Source organism: Dipteris shenzhenensis, chromosome 29 (genome assembly GCF_047967505.1).
Source record: "Dipteris shenzhenensis isolate YYH24624 ecotype China chromosome 29, Dip_SZ_1.0, whole genome shotgun sequence".
NCBI classification, from domain to species: Eukaryota; Viridiplantae; Streptophyta; class Polypodiopsida; order Gleicheniales; family Dipteridaceae; genus Dipteris; species Dipteris shenzhenensis.
Window position 1 is genome coordinate 5,677,947 of NC_141624.1, and position 15,940 is coordinate 5,693,886.

The 15,940-nt window shown below is 46.3% G+C and overlaps 1 protein-coding gene across 1 annotated transcript in view; it reads right to left on the bottom strand.

The window, feature by feature from the left end:
* Positions 1-15,940, bottom strand: part of LOC147882346 (SAND family protein) — a 56,539-nt gene that overhangs the window by 13,740 nt on the left and 26,859 nt on the right. Inside the window, exons 9-12 of the mRNA XM_087400407.1 lie at positions 10,428-10,519; positions 10,208-10,289; positions 10,021-10,085; positions 9,561-9,869 (exon numbers count right to left, since the gene is read on the bottom strand). Coding sequence (XP_087256533.1) covers positions 9,561-9,869; positions 10,021-10,085; positions 10,208-10,289; positions 10,428-10,519 — 548 coding nt within the window. The remainder of the gene's footprint in view (positions 1-9,560; positions 9,870-10,020; positions 10,086-10,207; positions 10,290-10,427; positions 10,520-15,940) is intronic.

Here is a 15,940-nt window from a genome sequence, read left to right on the forward strand (position 1 = left end):
AGTTCGAAGTCTTCCGACAGGCTTTACACTTGGTTCCCTTTGTTACATGATCTGACATCCCTTGTACATTCATAGGTGGCTATATCCTTTTGGATGAACATGTGCCACCATGACCAGAAAATACCAGGTATTCTGAGACGTTTCCAGAGTACTTCAGCCCATCCCATGGAGGGGGGTTTGTAGGCCATCTTCTAGTGGTTCTAGTGATGCCCTATAGGCCATGGTATGTGCCTTGTAGGCATAAGTGTAGGCACTTGTAGTGTTAGTGCCTTTAGGCCACATAGGACACTTAGTCCTATGTGACACCTAGGAGACTTAGTCCTAGGTCTAGGTACAAGTACCTTGTACTTAGATTTTTCATTATCCTAGATTTTGGCGTGACAGACTCTATCAGCTCTTTGCAACCTGCACTCCCTCTTTGCCTATCGATCCTACAGCAATTAAGCATATTTCTGCTGCATACAGGGTACACAGAATCTTGGATTGTTTTATTCCACGGGGGACAGCATGCAATTACATGCTTTCAGTGATTCTGACCAGTCCACTAGGCCACGTTTCAGCGTGTATGGCTGAGGAGGTTACTTGGAGATCTTCATGAGGGTCAACAGACATTGGCTGCAGCAAGGAATCCAGTTTTTATGCCCTACCAAGCACATTGCGATTCACTATCACTATGTCAGAGAGGCTTCATGCAGGGGATTCGCCCTTGGAGTTGCTGGTGGGATCTCTAATGAATCTCCCATTCTCGTGGGGAACATTGCTGAGCTTGAATCCCTCCCTTGTTGGCCAGGTATTCTTCCTGTCATGATACGTCGGGAATGGAGCTTACTCTGTTCAGTTATGGGCACTTACCTCACAAGGGTTTATGATGGCTGGCTCGTTCACAGCTTGAGTTGGCAGTCAGTCAGGCTGATTGCCAGTCAGCAGACCTGCAACAGAGGCGGGCCAATGGCTGGCTACCACATGGTGGACTGGGCCACGACTAGCTGCAGACTGCACAAGGCAGTCAGGTACAGGTACATGATTGGACTAAAGAAGGGACCGGATCAGGTTGGCAGAGAGCCAGACCGGGTCATTGATAGCCTGACTGGGTTACCTAGCTCAATAAAAAGGGTCCTCCTTGGGGGAGCTTTTGTTAGTTCAGTGTGGAGCAACCCTCAGCCCTTATTGGGGAAAATAGTGGTGCATATCTTGAGGAACAAGGAGAGCACATAACTGTCAGAAGGGAACCGCAAGTAGAGCTCAACCACAAGCAGCTCCTGAAGCCTGTCAAAGCTGACCTCATGCTGCCACCTCCTGCTGGCCTTAACTTCCCCTCCAACCTATATAAAGCCCTGCCAAGCAGGTGCCTACCATGCTGGCTATGTGCCCTAATCCAAGGCCTATACAGGCCTGTCCAGCAGCCTGTACTGCTGCTATGTCAGCCGAGTGTGCTGACCAGGATGGCCCAATGGGCAGCCCTGAAATAACATCAGGAAGATTATCAAAGACTCTATCTCTTCTTCAAGAATCTCTATTCTTGCGTTGACACAGATCACGGGCGATAGCATTTCATTTGTTCCACCCAGCCTACTCTCGTGGATCACAGATATTCTAATTAATTCGTTCCTTTGTTTTTTTCATGCTTATCCACAAGACCCTCATTTCCCTAGATAGTTCTCCTTGCCAAATGTCATCATTTTAGCCTCTCCACTTGGTGCACCTTTTTACCCCTCTCTTGGGGCACATTTAAAACCACTTGCCCCTTGGCATTATTGCACATTTAGGTGCACCTAGGCCTTAGCACTCAAAACTACCTAGTCAATGCCATTTCACCCTCACCTAGGACCTTGGCAGTTACTTCTCTTGACCATTTCAATTACAAACATTAACTATTACAAAAGTTGATCATCTAAGAGAAAATGCCCACCGATCTTTCCGAGGTCATGCTATCTCGGCTAGAGCATAACATTCCTTCCCTCTTCAAGCATCAGTGTCCTCGATGATGAAATCTGGGAACACTCTCCGTAACTGGTATACGGATTCCCAAGTAGCTTCGGATAGAGGCTAACCATGCCATGCAACCAACACCGTGGGTATCTTCCGATTTCGCATTTGCATTGTTCCTCGGTCCAGGACTCTTGTTGGCTTGCGCCTTGCAATATCCTCTATCTCCTAAAACAAAACCACACCTTCGATTAGTGAGTCACCTGTATGCAAAAATTTCTTTAAGCGTGAAACATGAAAAACCGGGTGCACCTTACACCCTTGTGGCAATTCTAATTTATAGGCTACACTGCCTATTCTCTTTAGAATTAACCACGGCCCACAATATCGAGGTGATAACTTAGCACACTCTCCTGAAGTCAACGACTTCGAGTGCGAAGAAACTTTGAGAAAAACTTTTTCTCCTTCCTTAAATACTCTTATAGACCGGTTTTCATCCGCATACACCTTGGCTCTATCCATAGCCTGGCGGATATTAGCTCTCGCAAGTGCTAGCATCTCCCGCATCTGAACTACAAAGTTCGCGGCACTAGGCACTTTCTGAGGTACTCCAACTATAGTTGGATTGGCTGGTCTATAACCATAGTTCAGTTCAAACGGACTGAACCCGGTAGAGGAATGTTTCCTATCATTGTAGGGAAACTCTAACAATGGCACCACTTGTCCCATGTATGTTGCCTCAATGACACATATGCCCTCAGCATGTCCTCTAAAGTCTGGCTGACTCTCTCCGTCTGACCATCCGTCTCAGGATGATCCCCACTACTCATTCCCAACTCAGTCCTTAGTGTCTCAAATACCGTTGTCCAAAAATGACCGGTAAATCTGACATCTCTGTCTGACACTATGGATCTAGGCAATCCATGCAGACGAAATATATGTCTAATGAACAGATCCGCCACTTGCGGGGCACTAACAGACTCTCTAGTCGGAATGAAGTGAGCCATCTTGTTTAGACGATCAACCACCACAAGGATAGAATCATACCCTCCTTGTGTCGTAGGCAGCCCTACAATAAAATCCATGGAAATGCTCTCCCACTTACTTAGTGGTATTTCCAAGGGCTGTAAAAGTCCGGGTGGCTTCACCCGCTCGGCCTTGCTTACCTGACACGAGAAACACCGTGTCACATATTCATGAATATGCTTTTTCATCTTTGGCCAAAAGAAATCTCGCTTCACGAGATCATATGTCTTCTCGACTCCTGGATGTCCCGCACACGGGCTATCATGGCACTGTCGAATGACTCTCTGCCCGAGATCATTCTGACTAGGTACTACAACCTTGCCATTTCTAACTAGCATACCATCCCTTATGGTATATCTTGCATAAGTTTGGCCTTTTCTGGATGCCAGGTCATCCTTTTCACTTTCCCCGGGTTTTAACACATGAGCCTTAGGCCATAAGCTCTGGACAAACTCCTCCACTTTTTGAGTTTCTCTAATCTCGGTCATTAGAGCACTCTCTAATACCGTAAAACTCAGGTTGTGCATAATGCGAGACAACGCATCAGCAACCTTATTATCTTTTCCTCTTCGGTACCGAATCGTTAGATTAAACTCCTGCATGAGCTCTGCCCACCTAGCTTGGCGGCCCCTCAAGTCAGGCTGTTTACAAAAATGTTTCAAAGTATCATGATCCACATCCACATAAAACTCTGAACCATACAAATAATGCCTCCATGTTTTCAAACCATGGATAACAGCATATAACTCCAATTCATGAGTTGGCCAATTCCTTTGAGAGGGATAAAGCTTCTTGCTTTCAAAGGCTACTGGCCTTCCCTCTTGAAGGAGAACTGCTCCTACCGCAATGCCACTTGCATCGGTTTCCAGGAACAACGGTTTCTGGGGATCAACTATTTTTAACACCGGTCCTGAGACCACACCTTGTTTTATGGTGTTAAAACTTTCTTGTTGATTCTGTCCCCAAATAAAAGGTACTTTATCTGAGGTCAGATCAGTCAATGGCGATACTATTCCGGAATATCCTTTGATATGCCTTCTATAAAACTGGACAAATCCCAAGAATGATCGCAACGCGGTCAGACTCTGAGCCAACTTAGTATCGCAGCCACTTTCTTCGGATCCATTTCTACCCCCTGTGGAGTGATTATGAACCCTAAATATTCAAGCCTTACCATACACAGTATAGTTTTCTTTTTATTTACATAAAGACTGGCTTTCCTCAAAGTATTGAACACTATTCTTAAGTGTTCACGATGCTCAGTAACACTTTTACTGAATATCAGGATATCGTCAATAAAATGTACTACGAACTTTCCGATATACGGACGTAGTAAATCGTTCATAAGCAGGACGACGGTCGCTGGAGCATTGGTAAGTCCGAAGGGCATTACCAAAAACTCATAATGACCAAACCTGCTTCTGAAAGCGGTTTTATGCACGTCCTCGGCTCTAATCCGGATCTGATGGTAGCCACACTTAAGATCTATCTTGCTGAAAATCACGGCTCCATGTAATGCATCTAGCAAATCATCAATCCGAGCCATCGGATGCCTGTGCTTAACAGTGATATTATTCAATGCCCTATAATCTATACAGAGGCGAAACGTATCATCCTTTTTCTTCTTTAATATCACTGGCGAAGCAAAAGGTGAGAAACTTGGTTGAATCTGCCCCAACTTGAGGTATTCTTCCAGTTGTCTACGCACCTCTGCCTCTTCAGTAAAACTCATTCTTTAGGGAGGTCTATTTACAGGTTCTACCCCCGGGATCAACTCAATCCTATGCTGAACTTTCCGCTCTGGAGGTAACCCATAAGATAGTTCATCCCTAAAATATTCAGAGAACTCCTCCGTTATAAGATTAGCCAGTTTGGCCATCTCACCACTGTGCGTAACATCAGTGCTAGCCGAAGAATCATCAACCGGCTCTACCGATGCGGTGCAAAGGAATAAAAACTCCACTTGAGCTTTTCGGATTTCCATTACGGAAACCAACGGTCCCTGAGGTATATCTTTTTCACCTCGCAAGACATAAAGCACATCATTCATCTTGAATTGATATACGTGCTGTTTCCAATCAATGGCTGGATTCTTCCTAGAATGCCACGCCATACCCAGGGCTATGTCTGCATGAGCAAGCTTGGTCATTTCAAAATCAAGCTTCTCAGCATAGTCCTGAATCCGAAGCTCCAACTGGGTAACCCTTTGGTCCCATACTTCAGTTGAACTTCCATCTGCCATTCTGACTGTATACGCATAGTCAGATGGACTTGTCTTTAATTTCAGCCTCTTCACGAGCTTGGAGTTAATCACATTGTGAGTTGACGCCGAGTCAAACAACACAATGACATCATGATTGGCCACTTGCCCTTTCATTTTAATTAACTCCGTATCATTAAAGGCCGTATACCCCGTTGCTGCGGGCTTAGATAGGATGTTATCAGGTGCACTCGTCACTAACTTAGCAACATACACACATAACAAAGAAGGTACTAACCTCTGAGAAGGTCCCGCCAGTTACATCTGCATATGTTCCACATTGGGACTCTCCTGCATTTCCACGTCGCATTCAGATATTATCATATTAGCTGTGCGACGGTCTTTATTCAGTGGACAATCCTTCCACTGATGTCGCTGAAGGCAGCCGAAGCACAATCCTTCTTTTCTAGCTTTCTCTTTTTGTTCAGGGGTCAACGAGGACTTTGACCAAGCCCAGGCTGCCATTGGAGTTATTTTCCTTTTCACCCCAACGGTGGTACTTGTTTTTACTGGTGGTCCCTCAACCGGCTTCACCTGCTTGGTTTGGCCACTTGGCTGCGAGACACTTGTCTTTGAAATCCATTTCCTCTGAAATCCCCCTTTTTTCGGGTACTCATACTGAGTCCCTGTCTGCACAAATCCACCAGATCTGCCCCTAGAATCCTCATAGTTCAGGGCTACTGCAATAGATTCATCTAATGTGATCACATATTTAGCCCGAACTTCCATTTTGATTTTGTCGTTCAGTCCATAGATATAGTCTTTTAACTGAACCGACATAGGGATAGATTCATCTAATGTGATCACATATTTAGCCCGAACTTCCATTTTGATTTTGTCGTTCAGTCCATAGATATAGTCTTTTAACTGAACCGACATAGGGAGAGAATCTGTTATTTTCATGACACATTCCCTGAATTTGTCGGTGTACTCTGCCACCGACAGACTCCTCTGACGAAGATTTCTATAAGCATCCCAAGCTCGGGACTCTTCATCAGGTGGGAGAAAGTGTTTCTTAAATTCAGCTTTAAACCCTTCCCAGGTGGTAGGAGCAACTTGATCCTTCTGTTGCTTTATCCACCATCTATCCGCTGCCTCAATAAACAGGTGTGTGGCCTCACCGATTTTCTTTAGATCAGATCTAATTTCACAAATGGCGAAGGCTTCTTCCCACTTGTGTAACCAAACCTCGATCACATCAGAGCTGCGCTCGGTCATCCGACCAGCGTACTTCTCCGGTCTATAATTAGCGATATTAGGCACTTTGACCCTTGCGCGCTCTAATGAATGGATACTGGGCTCTGGCTCTGCTGGAGCTTTGCCCTTATCAATTCTAGACGGTCTAGCCGACAAGGCTTGTACCCTCTCCCTAATCTCATTCTGACCAGCATTCACTTGAGGCTGCTGGTTCATAATCTGCTGTAAAGCATCTTCTAATATCGAAATCCTACCGATCAAAGTAGGTGCTGCATGATGTGACATCTGTTGTATAGACTGCACTCTAGACTCACTAGGATTCACCCTAGAATTCTGCCCTTCTGCCTCCATAGTTTCACAATGGAAAATGGGTTTTTTTTTTTTCTTTCTTTCTTTTCTCACGCGAAAACTCCAAAAGTACAGCACTTCAAAATCCCTTTCTGTACAGGAACAACTACTGCAAACTGAAAACTTCAAATATATATAATAAAGGGAAAGGGATGCCCCCTGGATATCCTCGAAACTCGCCAAATGACTCTGCCCTATTATATATACGGTTTGCAATCTTCACAGACTGAATCCCTTCAGAATTCCCAGTCCAAGTGCTGGCGACAGTCCTGTATTTTCTTTCGATTAAACTTGGGCAAAGAAACGACTGCTTGCTTAATATCACTCTGCACATCAAACTGTCCCCAGGCTTCGTCTTGCGAGCCTAGGTGTTGCCACCAATGACATGTTCAAATGGCAGAACACAGATCTCTTATACCGAGTCTCTTCAAAACGTTCGTCACAATTTCATTGGGCATCTCATACACCGAATTGCCATTTCCGGCTTGTCCGCATCGCCCCACGAAACCCTTGGCCCCTCCTGCTCGGCGTTAGTCGAGAGCTGCTCTCCCAACTGGGCGTATGTGTCAAGCTCATGTCTAACAATGGACGGCTTCTGCCGCTTGGGGTCTCGATAAATATCGACTCCCCAACCAGGAAATGCGAAGGTGAGAGACGATTGCGAGACAGAGGGATGGAACGATAGTGTGGCAAAAGGGGGCGTCGCTGGAGGAGGAGGATGGTAGGAATGTCGATGGAATGAGGCGGCGAGCTCCTCTTCCAGGACGTTATCGAGGTCGTCGTCTTCCACTAGCGGAGCTTGCGGTTCGTCGTCTAAGGAATCAGAAGCGAATTTCTCCTCTAAGAGGTGCGATTGCTGAGGCTGGTGATGATGGGTCTGCTGTTGTGATTGATGGAGCTCGTTCTCCGATCAGTGCATCGCCTACGCCAACCGTGCAGCAGAACATCACTCAAAGAAGCCGTAAGCCGTCAATCTTCCAGAATCGCTCACTACATGAGCTCTGATACCAACTATCAAAGACTCTATCTCTTCTTCAAGAATCTCTATTCCTGCGTTGACACAGATCACGGGCGATAGCTTTTCATTTGTTCCACCCAGCCTACTCTCGTGGATCACAGATATTCTAATTAATTCGTTCCTTTGTTTTTTTCATGCTTATCCACGAGACCCTCCTTGCCAAATGTCATCATTTTAGCCTCTCCACTTGGTGCACCTTTTTACCCCTCTCTTGGGGCACATTTAAAACCACTTGCCCCTTGGCATTATTGCACATTTAGGTGCACCTAGGCCTTAGCACTCAGAACTACCTAGTCAATGCCATTTCACCCTCACCTAGGACCTTGGCAGTTACTTCTCTTGACCATTTCAATTACGCACATTAACTATTACAAAAGTTGGTCATCTAAGAGAAAATGCCCACCGATCTTTCCGAGGTCATGCTATCTCGGCTAGAGCATAACAAAGATCTCCCTCTGCTGCCCATGTGGCAGCCTCAGTCCATCCCCCTGAACCCATACATGCCAAGGTGTCAAGCCCCTTTGCTCTGAGGATTTCTAGTGGGCATCAACTCTATACTTCCAGCATCAAAGAACAGCTCCATCATCTCCTTTGCAGAAGCTCTCATGAACAAGTCAAGGATGTCTTCATCATTTGGTCCTGTCTCCCTCACCCCGTGTCTTCAAGTACTTCTCCAAATGGTTCTCTTTTGGATGCTAGCTTGTATGCGTCGGATTTGTGGTATTCTATCTTTAGACAAGGGGTTGTCTTGCAAACCTGTGCTAACACGCCCGTTCCCATGCCTCCCATTAAGGACATTCGTTTGTGATCAAACTAAGGTCTTAGAGAAAGAGGGGCAGCAAGAAAGAATTGACACATGTGGACATCACATCACAAGAAAAAACACCCCTGGTAGGGAAAATAGTGGTCTCTAGCATACCCTCTAAAAGCTAGTATAAACTGAAACTGAAACAATAAATAAAAATATTACACTGTGTGTGTAGAAAGCATAGTTAGGGGAAACGGAAACGGGAAAACGGGGAACGGAAACGGAAACGAAAACATTTCGGGATTTTTGGGAGGGCTGAAACGGGGAAACGCCACGTCAGTAAGGGAGGGGAGTAGATGATGATGGAGGGCTGAAGCAGGCTGCAGGAGAGAAAGGAGAGGAAAGGAGTGAATGGGGCTGAAGGAGGGCTGGAAAACCTTGAGGATGGAGAGAGTATGAGGCTGAAGGAGTGGAAGGAGCCTGGAGACCAAAATCAAAAGCAAAAAGACAAAAAATGTGATTTTGGAGACCTAGCAGCCTGTATTTTCTGAAACGGCACGTTTCAGGGCTCTGAAACGCGTTCCAGACTGGCTGAAACGTTTCAGCCAGCCGTTTCAGGGTCCTGAAACGTTTCAGACCCTGAAACGCGTTTCAGGAAACGGGGCTTCTCTGAAACGGCGTTTCAGGCCTGGCTGGGCTCTGAAACGCGTTTCAGCGTAACTGTGGTAGAAAGTCCTGTCATGTATCATCTATGAGTCATCTCAACTTTGTACAGAACCAACTAAATTTAATCTTTCTTGATAGGGCCGTATTGATCTCCACTAACTTTTAAAACATCAATCACCCATTATGATTATGTATGGGAATTAAGTGAGCAACAGCATCTATACAAAATACTATCATATGGAGTAGCTCATTACTTATTAAATGTAAAATCACAGATTCCGTTATAAGCATTCCGCAAACTATGAGAACCCTTCATGGAGGAGATATTGTGAACATTAAATGCTTATTAGACTGCTCCATCAGCAACATACCTTTTTTGTGCTTGGCGTGTGTCCAAAGGAGCTGAAAATTCTGAGGCCACATATTGGTCAAGATAGACACTCCGATATATAAAATGCCACAGACCTGCCGCACCCCCCACCCCTATTCTCTGTCTAGTAGTAGCAGCAGCAGGCTCAGAAGTCTTATTGTCTGTGTTGTTCCCCAGCCGACTGGATCTAGGAAAAGATCCATATACAGTATCACCAGGCAAATCCTCCACTCTTAGTCCTCCTTTTACCACAGAGCTAGCAATGTCCCGAAGCACATGGGTTTCCATTAAGAAACTCTCAACCCTTGCCCTGCAATACATGAAGTATATTGCTGCTTTACCAGAGCTGGTTGAAAATTTGACTTCAAGTATGAGAGAATTATGTTGGATGTAAGATTGGCTTCACACCTAATCGCATCACAGATCTTACAAGCACAGGTGAATGGTTAAACAAAGCTCACCTGCATTCTTTTAAATGAAAAAAGGCATCCGGATTTGTAGTAATCAAAATCAAACACGTATCTGTCTGTTAAGAGAAACAAGTGTGGTGAGTGAATCAAGGGGTAGAAAAGACCATTTCACAAACACGAGAGAATTTCTCCAAGCAAGATAGGTAAAAAGGCTCAAAAAGGTAGCATGACAACTTACATCAAGGTAACGAACATAGGCATACAAAAATGCCATAGCATTGTACTTGGGAAGGCAAACCGGAGAATATGATTCAGTTGTTCTACAAATAAAAGTTCAGGCATGTGGATATCATAGTCATCAGGTTTGTGAATCATTACATGAACATGAACTTGAAGACTGCAAAACTTAATATTTCAACATTCCTGTAAAAAATATGTGACATATATACACTTCTTACCTGAAAGATTCAAATGATGAAACAAAGTTTGAAAGGAGAAGGATATCATCTGGGTGCAGAGAAGCCTTTTGAGTACCAATAAGGCTAATTACCTGAAAAAAATAAAGTAACATTCAATCAATGGATCATCACACCAACCCAAACAAAAAATGGACCAAAATATTTCCACTGAATAGATGCAAAAATTCAACTTCCTTTGCCCCCTCCCAAAAAGTGCAAAGAAAGGCACCCCTATGAGTAAATGGAAGCTTTGAAGGAATCATATGACAAGACTGCACAAAGCAACTAGGTTCAATAAGGGAAAACAGTGTAAACCATTCCAATAGCGTGTAAACCATTCCAATAGCCTTCTTCTCTGTAGAGATAAGGAGCCATCACTCAAATCCTATGCCATGCTATGAACATCTTTTCAAGTGAGCTCAGAAAGGGTATGCATCACACGCACATTTTTTAGTGAAGACGATCCTCAATCATCGGACATATTTAAACCTCTCAAATAGTCCTTCAAAGCAAAAAAAGAACGTAGACGTTAATTGATCGTGTAAGTGTTAGAGGTGGCATCTCCTGCATCACTGAGTGAGGGCCTTGGTTGTGGGTCTGCCCACCCATGTGAAGGAGTGCTAGGGCCTTTGTTGTGGGTTTGCCTGCCCAGGAAAGGCAGAGGGGGTTCACCATGGTGGCTGTACATGTATGGAGCAGGTACGAGGGCATACGGAGCCCAGACCAGCTCGCCAACTGCTCACCTTCTGCCTGGACCTGCTCGCTGCTGTTCGCCACTGTTCCAGGATGCTGTGGGGGCCGCCATGTGCTGCGGGAGTATCCAGGAGGGTGCGGGGACAGAAGCACCTGTTCCATCCCTGTTTTGGGGCTGCCAACAGCCCGTACGTGTGCGCCTAGATGGCCACATAGGCCTCTGGACCCCTGATCACCCGAGCAGCATGTCGGGTCAGTTCCCCTAGTCAGCCAACCCCCCCCCCCCCCTTCTCCTAGTCGGTTTGTTTGGGCAGGGAGTGATCCTATAAATAGGCCTCCTCCCTCCCACTTGAGGCATCTCAGCCTTCAGCAGTTGTTCACCAGAGTTGAGCTTTTCCCCAGCAGTAGAGGGGCTTTTCCTGAGATCCTTGTGCAAGTGTCTCTCGGTTTTCTCTGTTTTCAGTTCTGCTCTGTGAGTTGTTTGCGGTCGACTCTCCACTGTAGCTCAGCACCGTTGCAGCTCTCACATGGTATCAGAGCCAAAGGTTGGCTAAGAAGACCTGTGCTGTGGAGAGGACCTGAAACCAGCAAGCTACAAAGGCTTTTTTGGAGCTTTTTGAAGCGGAGTTCGAGAAGGTACGGGCTGTTTTTTGGAGTACAAAGAAGGTCATTTACTTTGAAGGGTGTTTTCAAATCGAAATAGTGGACTGTGTGAAGGCCAGCTTCGTGGAAGTCGAAGGTAGAATTATCTTCAATCCTCTAGGCCTTGTCTTCCATCTTTCCTCCGCTCTTTCTTTCTTCATACCCCTTCTCCTACCCTCCTCCCCAATCTTCCCCGTTCCCTCCACTTCTGTCCCAATGGCTTCTCTGCAGGAATTGGCAGAAAACAAGGTGAAGATTCCAGTGTTGCCGACGTTCCCTGTAGACCATCAACTGGATGGGAACAATTATGGCGTTTGGCATGTCATGATGGAGTCAGTACTACAAACTGGCAGACTTCATTCTAGTAGGTGTCAAAACGCCAAATCCCCTTGAAGAAAGTTTAGGTATTCTATATCAGAAGGAAGAGGAGAATCTGGCTCAGATCTGCGACCAAGTCAACGCGAGGGTACGTTCTTTCATCTTTCTGAGCTGTACTCCTCATATTATAAATCATGTGAAGCACATGACGGCAGCCATGAGTATTTAGGAGCACTTGGCCTCCCTATATAACAAGACTTCCCCTATGAAGAGGGTTTCTCTCGAAGTTCAGATGTGGATATTGGATCCTGCTAAGTCTTCATCCATGCGGGAACATATCAATAAGCTTCAGGAATTTCAACATGAGATTCTTCAAGACACGAGGGAAATGTCGTCTGAAGATGGCCATTACCCTGCTATCTCATCTCACTTCCCAGAACTCTCTTCGCTAATCACTAGTGGCAGGATGAGCACTCTAACTTGGGAAAAATTGGTGCCAGACCAAGAGGAGCGGTTTCAGAGTTCCTCCCATGGCGGTGCCTCCGATGCTCTCCCAGCTCCGCAATCAGGAAAGAATCAAGGTCATTAGGCTGATAGGTCAGCCAGGCCAACTTGGTCAATGCCGACCATTGACTTGGTCGGCTGATCAACGCCGACCGTTGGCCAAGTCAGTCAAAAAAGTCAACGTCGACCAAAAAGGCAAGGCGTTGACTTTGGCCAAAAAGTCAACTCTGAGTTTTTTGACCTACAATGATGTGGCGTTGACTGCCTGTTGACTGTGTGCTGATTGCACACGGCTGCCTGAATGGTTGTACGGACGTCTACGTGGCCGTTGACTTGGTTGCCTATGGCACTAGCTAGCATGACCACGGGCGTGTGGATGCTTGTGACATCCCCTTCTGCTGAAACTCGAACTAGGGTACAAAAGAGGCTTCCCATCGTGCTAACGGAGGTGACTGTCTGTGGTATACCTGGATGATAAATCCCAATCCGAATGCCTGGTTCCTGAATCCGAAAATGGTTGCTAAACTCATGAATCCTGATCTGCAAGTACTGAATGCCTGGATTTGGTGCTAACTTCTGGTATGGATATTTGTTGTGGGTTAATATTCGAGGATGATGCTCCCTATGGTTTTCCTCGGTGCATATAGGTGATAGGGACAGTGGAATACTGGGTTTGAGAGAGGCAACCCAGCCTTGGTGTAACCTAGTTGCCTATTGTAATACTATATCCTGCTGTAACACTGTATCTTGTTGTAATACTGTGTCTTGTTGGCACCAGCCTCAAACCCCTTGAATGACTGATATCAAAGGTCGAAGTGGACCACCCTTACTCCAATAGATGAACTTGGACCCATGGCCTGGGATTTTGACATCCAAGCCTTGGTGCTGATAATCTGGTCGAACTTCGAACCAGTGCCACCATCATGCTCCCAAGATGACGTCCGCTGCCTGAGTAGGTGCGACCCTGAGTGGTCGACTATGTACCCACCCTGAGATCTTCAGAGTGGCTGAAGCTACTTGCATGTTGCTCTCTATCGGCTGCCCTGGAAATGCACCATTCAAGGTCATTGGTTCCGTTGGCGTAAGAGACAACTGAGCCTTTTGAGCTGCTTTGGTGGAGATGATGCCCTCGGAACTGCCCGAGTCTACTAGGATAAGGACCTTCTGACCACCGACCTGTCCATAAAACTGAAACATATTGGGAAACTGACGAGGCTCCCCCTTCTGCTGAGCCTCAAGCTCCTGAATGACTACTGAGGTTGTTCTTGTAGTCAACAATTGTTCATCAAGCTCCTCAATGACTACTGACGTTGTTGAAGCTGCTGTTGAACCACTTGACGCGGCTCCTGCTGTTAGAAGCTTCTAATGCGGGCAATCTTTCTTATTATGGCCCAACACATGACAATGGAAGCATCGATTCTCCTTGGCATAGAGTGCTCATGTCGCTGTATCCAAGTACCCGCCATAGCCATTGCTATCCTTCGTCATCCAGCTCTTCTTCTGCTGCCCATTCCCACCATCACCTGGTGTGGAATCCTGGGACTTCTTACTGTTGACCTGCTTGGATCCTTGACCCTTGTGCATGAGCTCACAATTCTGAGCAAGCTCATATGCACACTCATAATCCTATGGCCTGAAACTTCTGACATACCACTGGATCTCTGTATGCAGCCCATGGAGAAATTTGCTCAGCTTCTGACTATTCTCCAACTACAACTGTATAAACACCTGAGTGAACTTATTGGCATAATGATTCACCGTCTTGGTGTCTCCCTGGCGTAGCTCGTAGAACTAACTCTAGAGCCTGTCCAGGTACTGCGGTGGCAGGAACCGTGATCGAATATCTTTCACGAATTCCATCCAGTTGTAGAGAGGTGTCTCCTCGTCTGCATCATAGTAGTCGTTCTCCCACTTGAGCCACCAGGTGACCGCCTCGCCTGTGAGGTGCATGGATGCTAGGATGCACCACTCATTGTCCTTCGTAGGCATCACTGAAAAATAACTTTCGAACTGATTGAGCCATGAAGTCAACACTAAGGGTTCCTGCTTACCATCGTACCGTGTAAAGTTGAGCTTCCCTGGAAAAGAAGGCTTGGCTGGAGGTGGAAGTCTCTCCTTTTCTCCACCCTCTGGTCAAAGTAGAGAAATGAGAAGCTGCCGATCCCGTTCTTCCTTCTCTTCTCAAGCAATATGTTCTTGGAGCTCCTTGGCCTCCTGAGCCTCGCAGTCCCGGAATTCCTTGGCTTCTCAAGCCTCTCGATCGCGTTCATCTTTTGCTTCCCGAGCTGCCCTTTCGGCTTCCCGAGCTTCCTGATCGCGTTCTTCTTTTGCTTCTCAAGCCTCTCGATCGCGTTCTTCTTTGGCCTCCCGAGCTAGCCTTTCACGCTCTCTGGCGGCCTGCTCACAATCTTCCCGCATCTCCCGAAGCTGGGTCATGCGGGTGAAGAGAGCCACGGACTGTTGTTACTGCATCTGCATCATAGCCTGCAACATGGCTGTCATGGTAGACATGGAAGTGTCCGCAGGATTCTATGGTGGGGGTGGTGGGGATGGTGGCGGTTGAGGCACTGAACCCTCATCCCCCCCGGTGTTGGACTGCTCACTAGTGCTCATGGTATCCTTGCCGGATCTTGTCTGGACCATAAACCAATAGAGCTGCCCCTAAATTGACCCTCCCTATCTCAAGAAAGAAAATCGAAGCTCTGATACCGATGTAGCGGGAGATAGACTATCCTCACTCTCTCTCCTACCCAATACTAATTGCAACTGCAAGATGATGCACTCAATACACAAAGTGAGCTGTGGATGTGAGTGAGAGAATCAAAGGGAGAGAATGTAGTGGACCTCTGAAGAGGAAATAGATACAACTGAATAATGAATGCCCAAAGGGCTGAATACAACTGTATGGAGGGGCTGAAACCCTCACTACAAAACTAGAAGACTAGACTACCTAGAGGAGGTGAATCCTCACTAGATCCCTAAAGAGGCTGAGGCTACCCTGCTTGTCTGCAGCGGGGAGGCTTGAATCTGATGCTCTGAAGGCTTGAAGGCCTGAGGAGTGGATGAAGAATGAGGGCCAAAGGCTGCCCTTTTATAGGCTGATAGGTCAGCCTGGCCAACTTGGTCAACGCCAACGGTTGACCTGATCGATTGGTCAACGTCGACCGTTGGCCAGGTCGGTCAAAAAAGTCAACATCGATCAAAAAGTCAACGCGTTGCATGTCGATCAAAAAGTCAACGCGTTGCCTTTTGGTCGAAAAGTCAACTTTGAGTTTTTTGACCTGCGATGACATGGTGTTGACTGCCTGTTGACTATGTGCTGATTGTTGATTGCGCAGGGCTGCCTAAATGGTTGT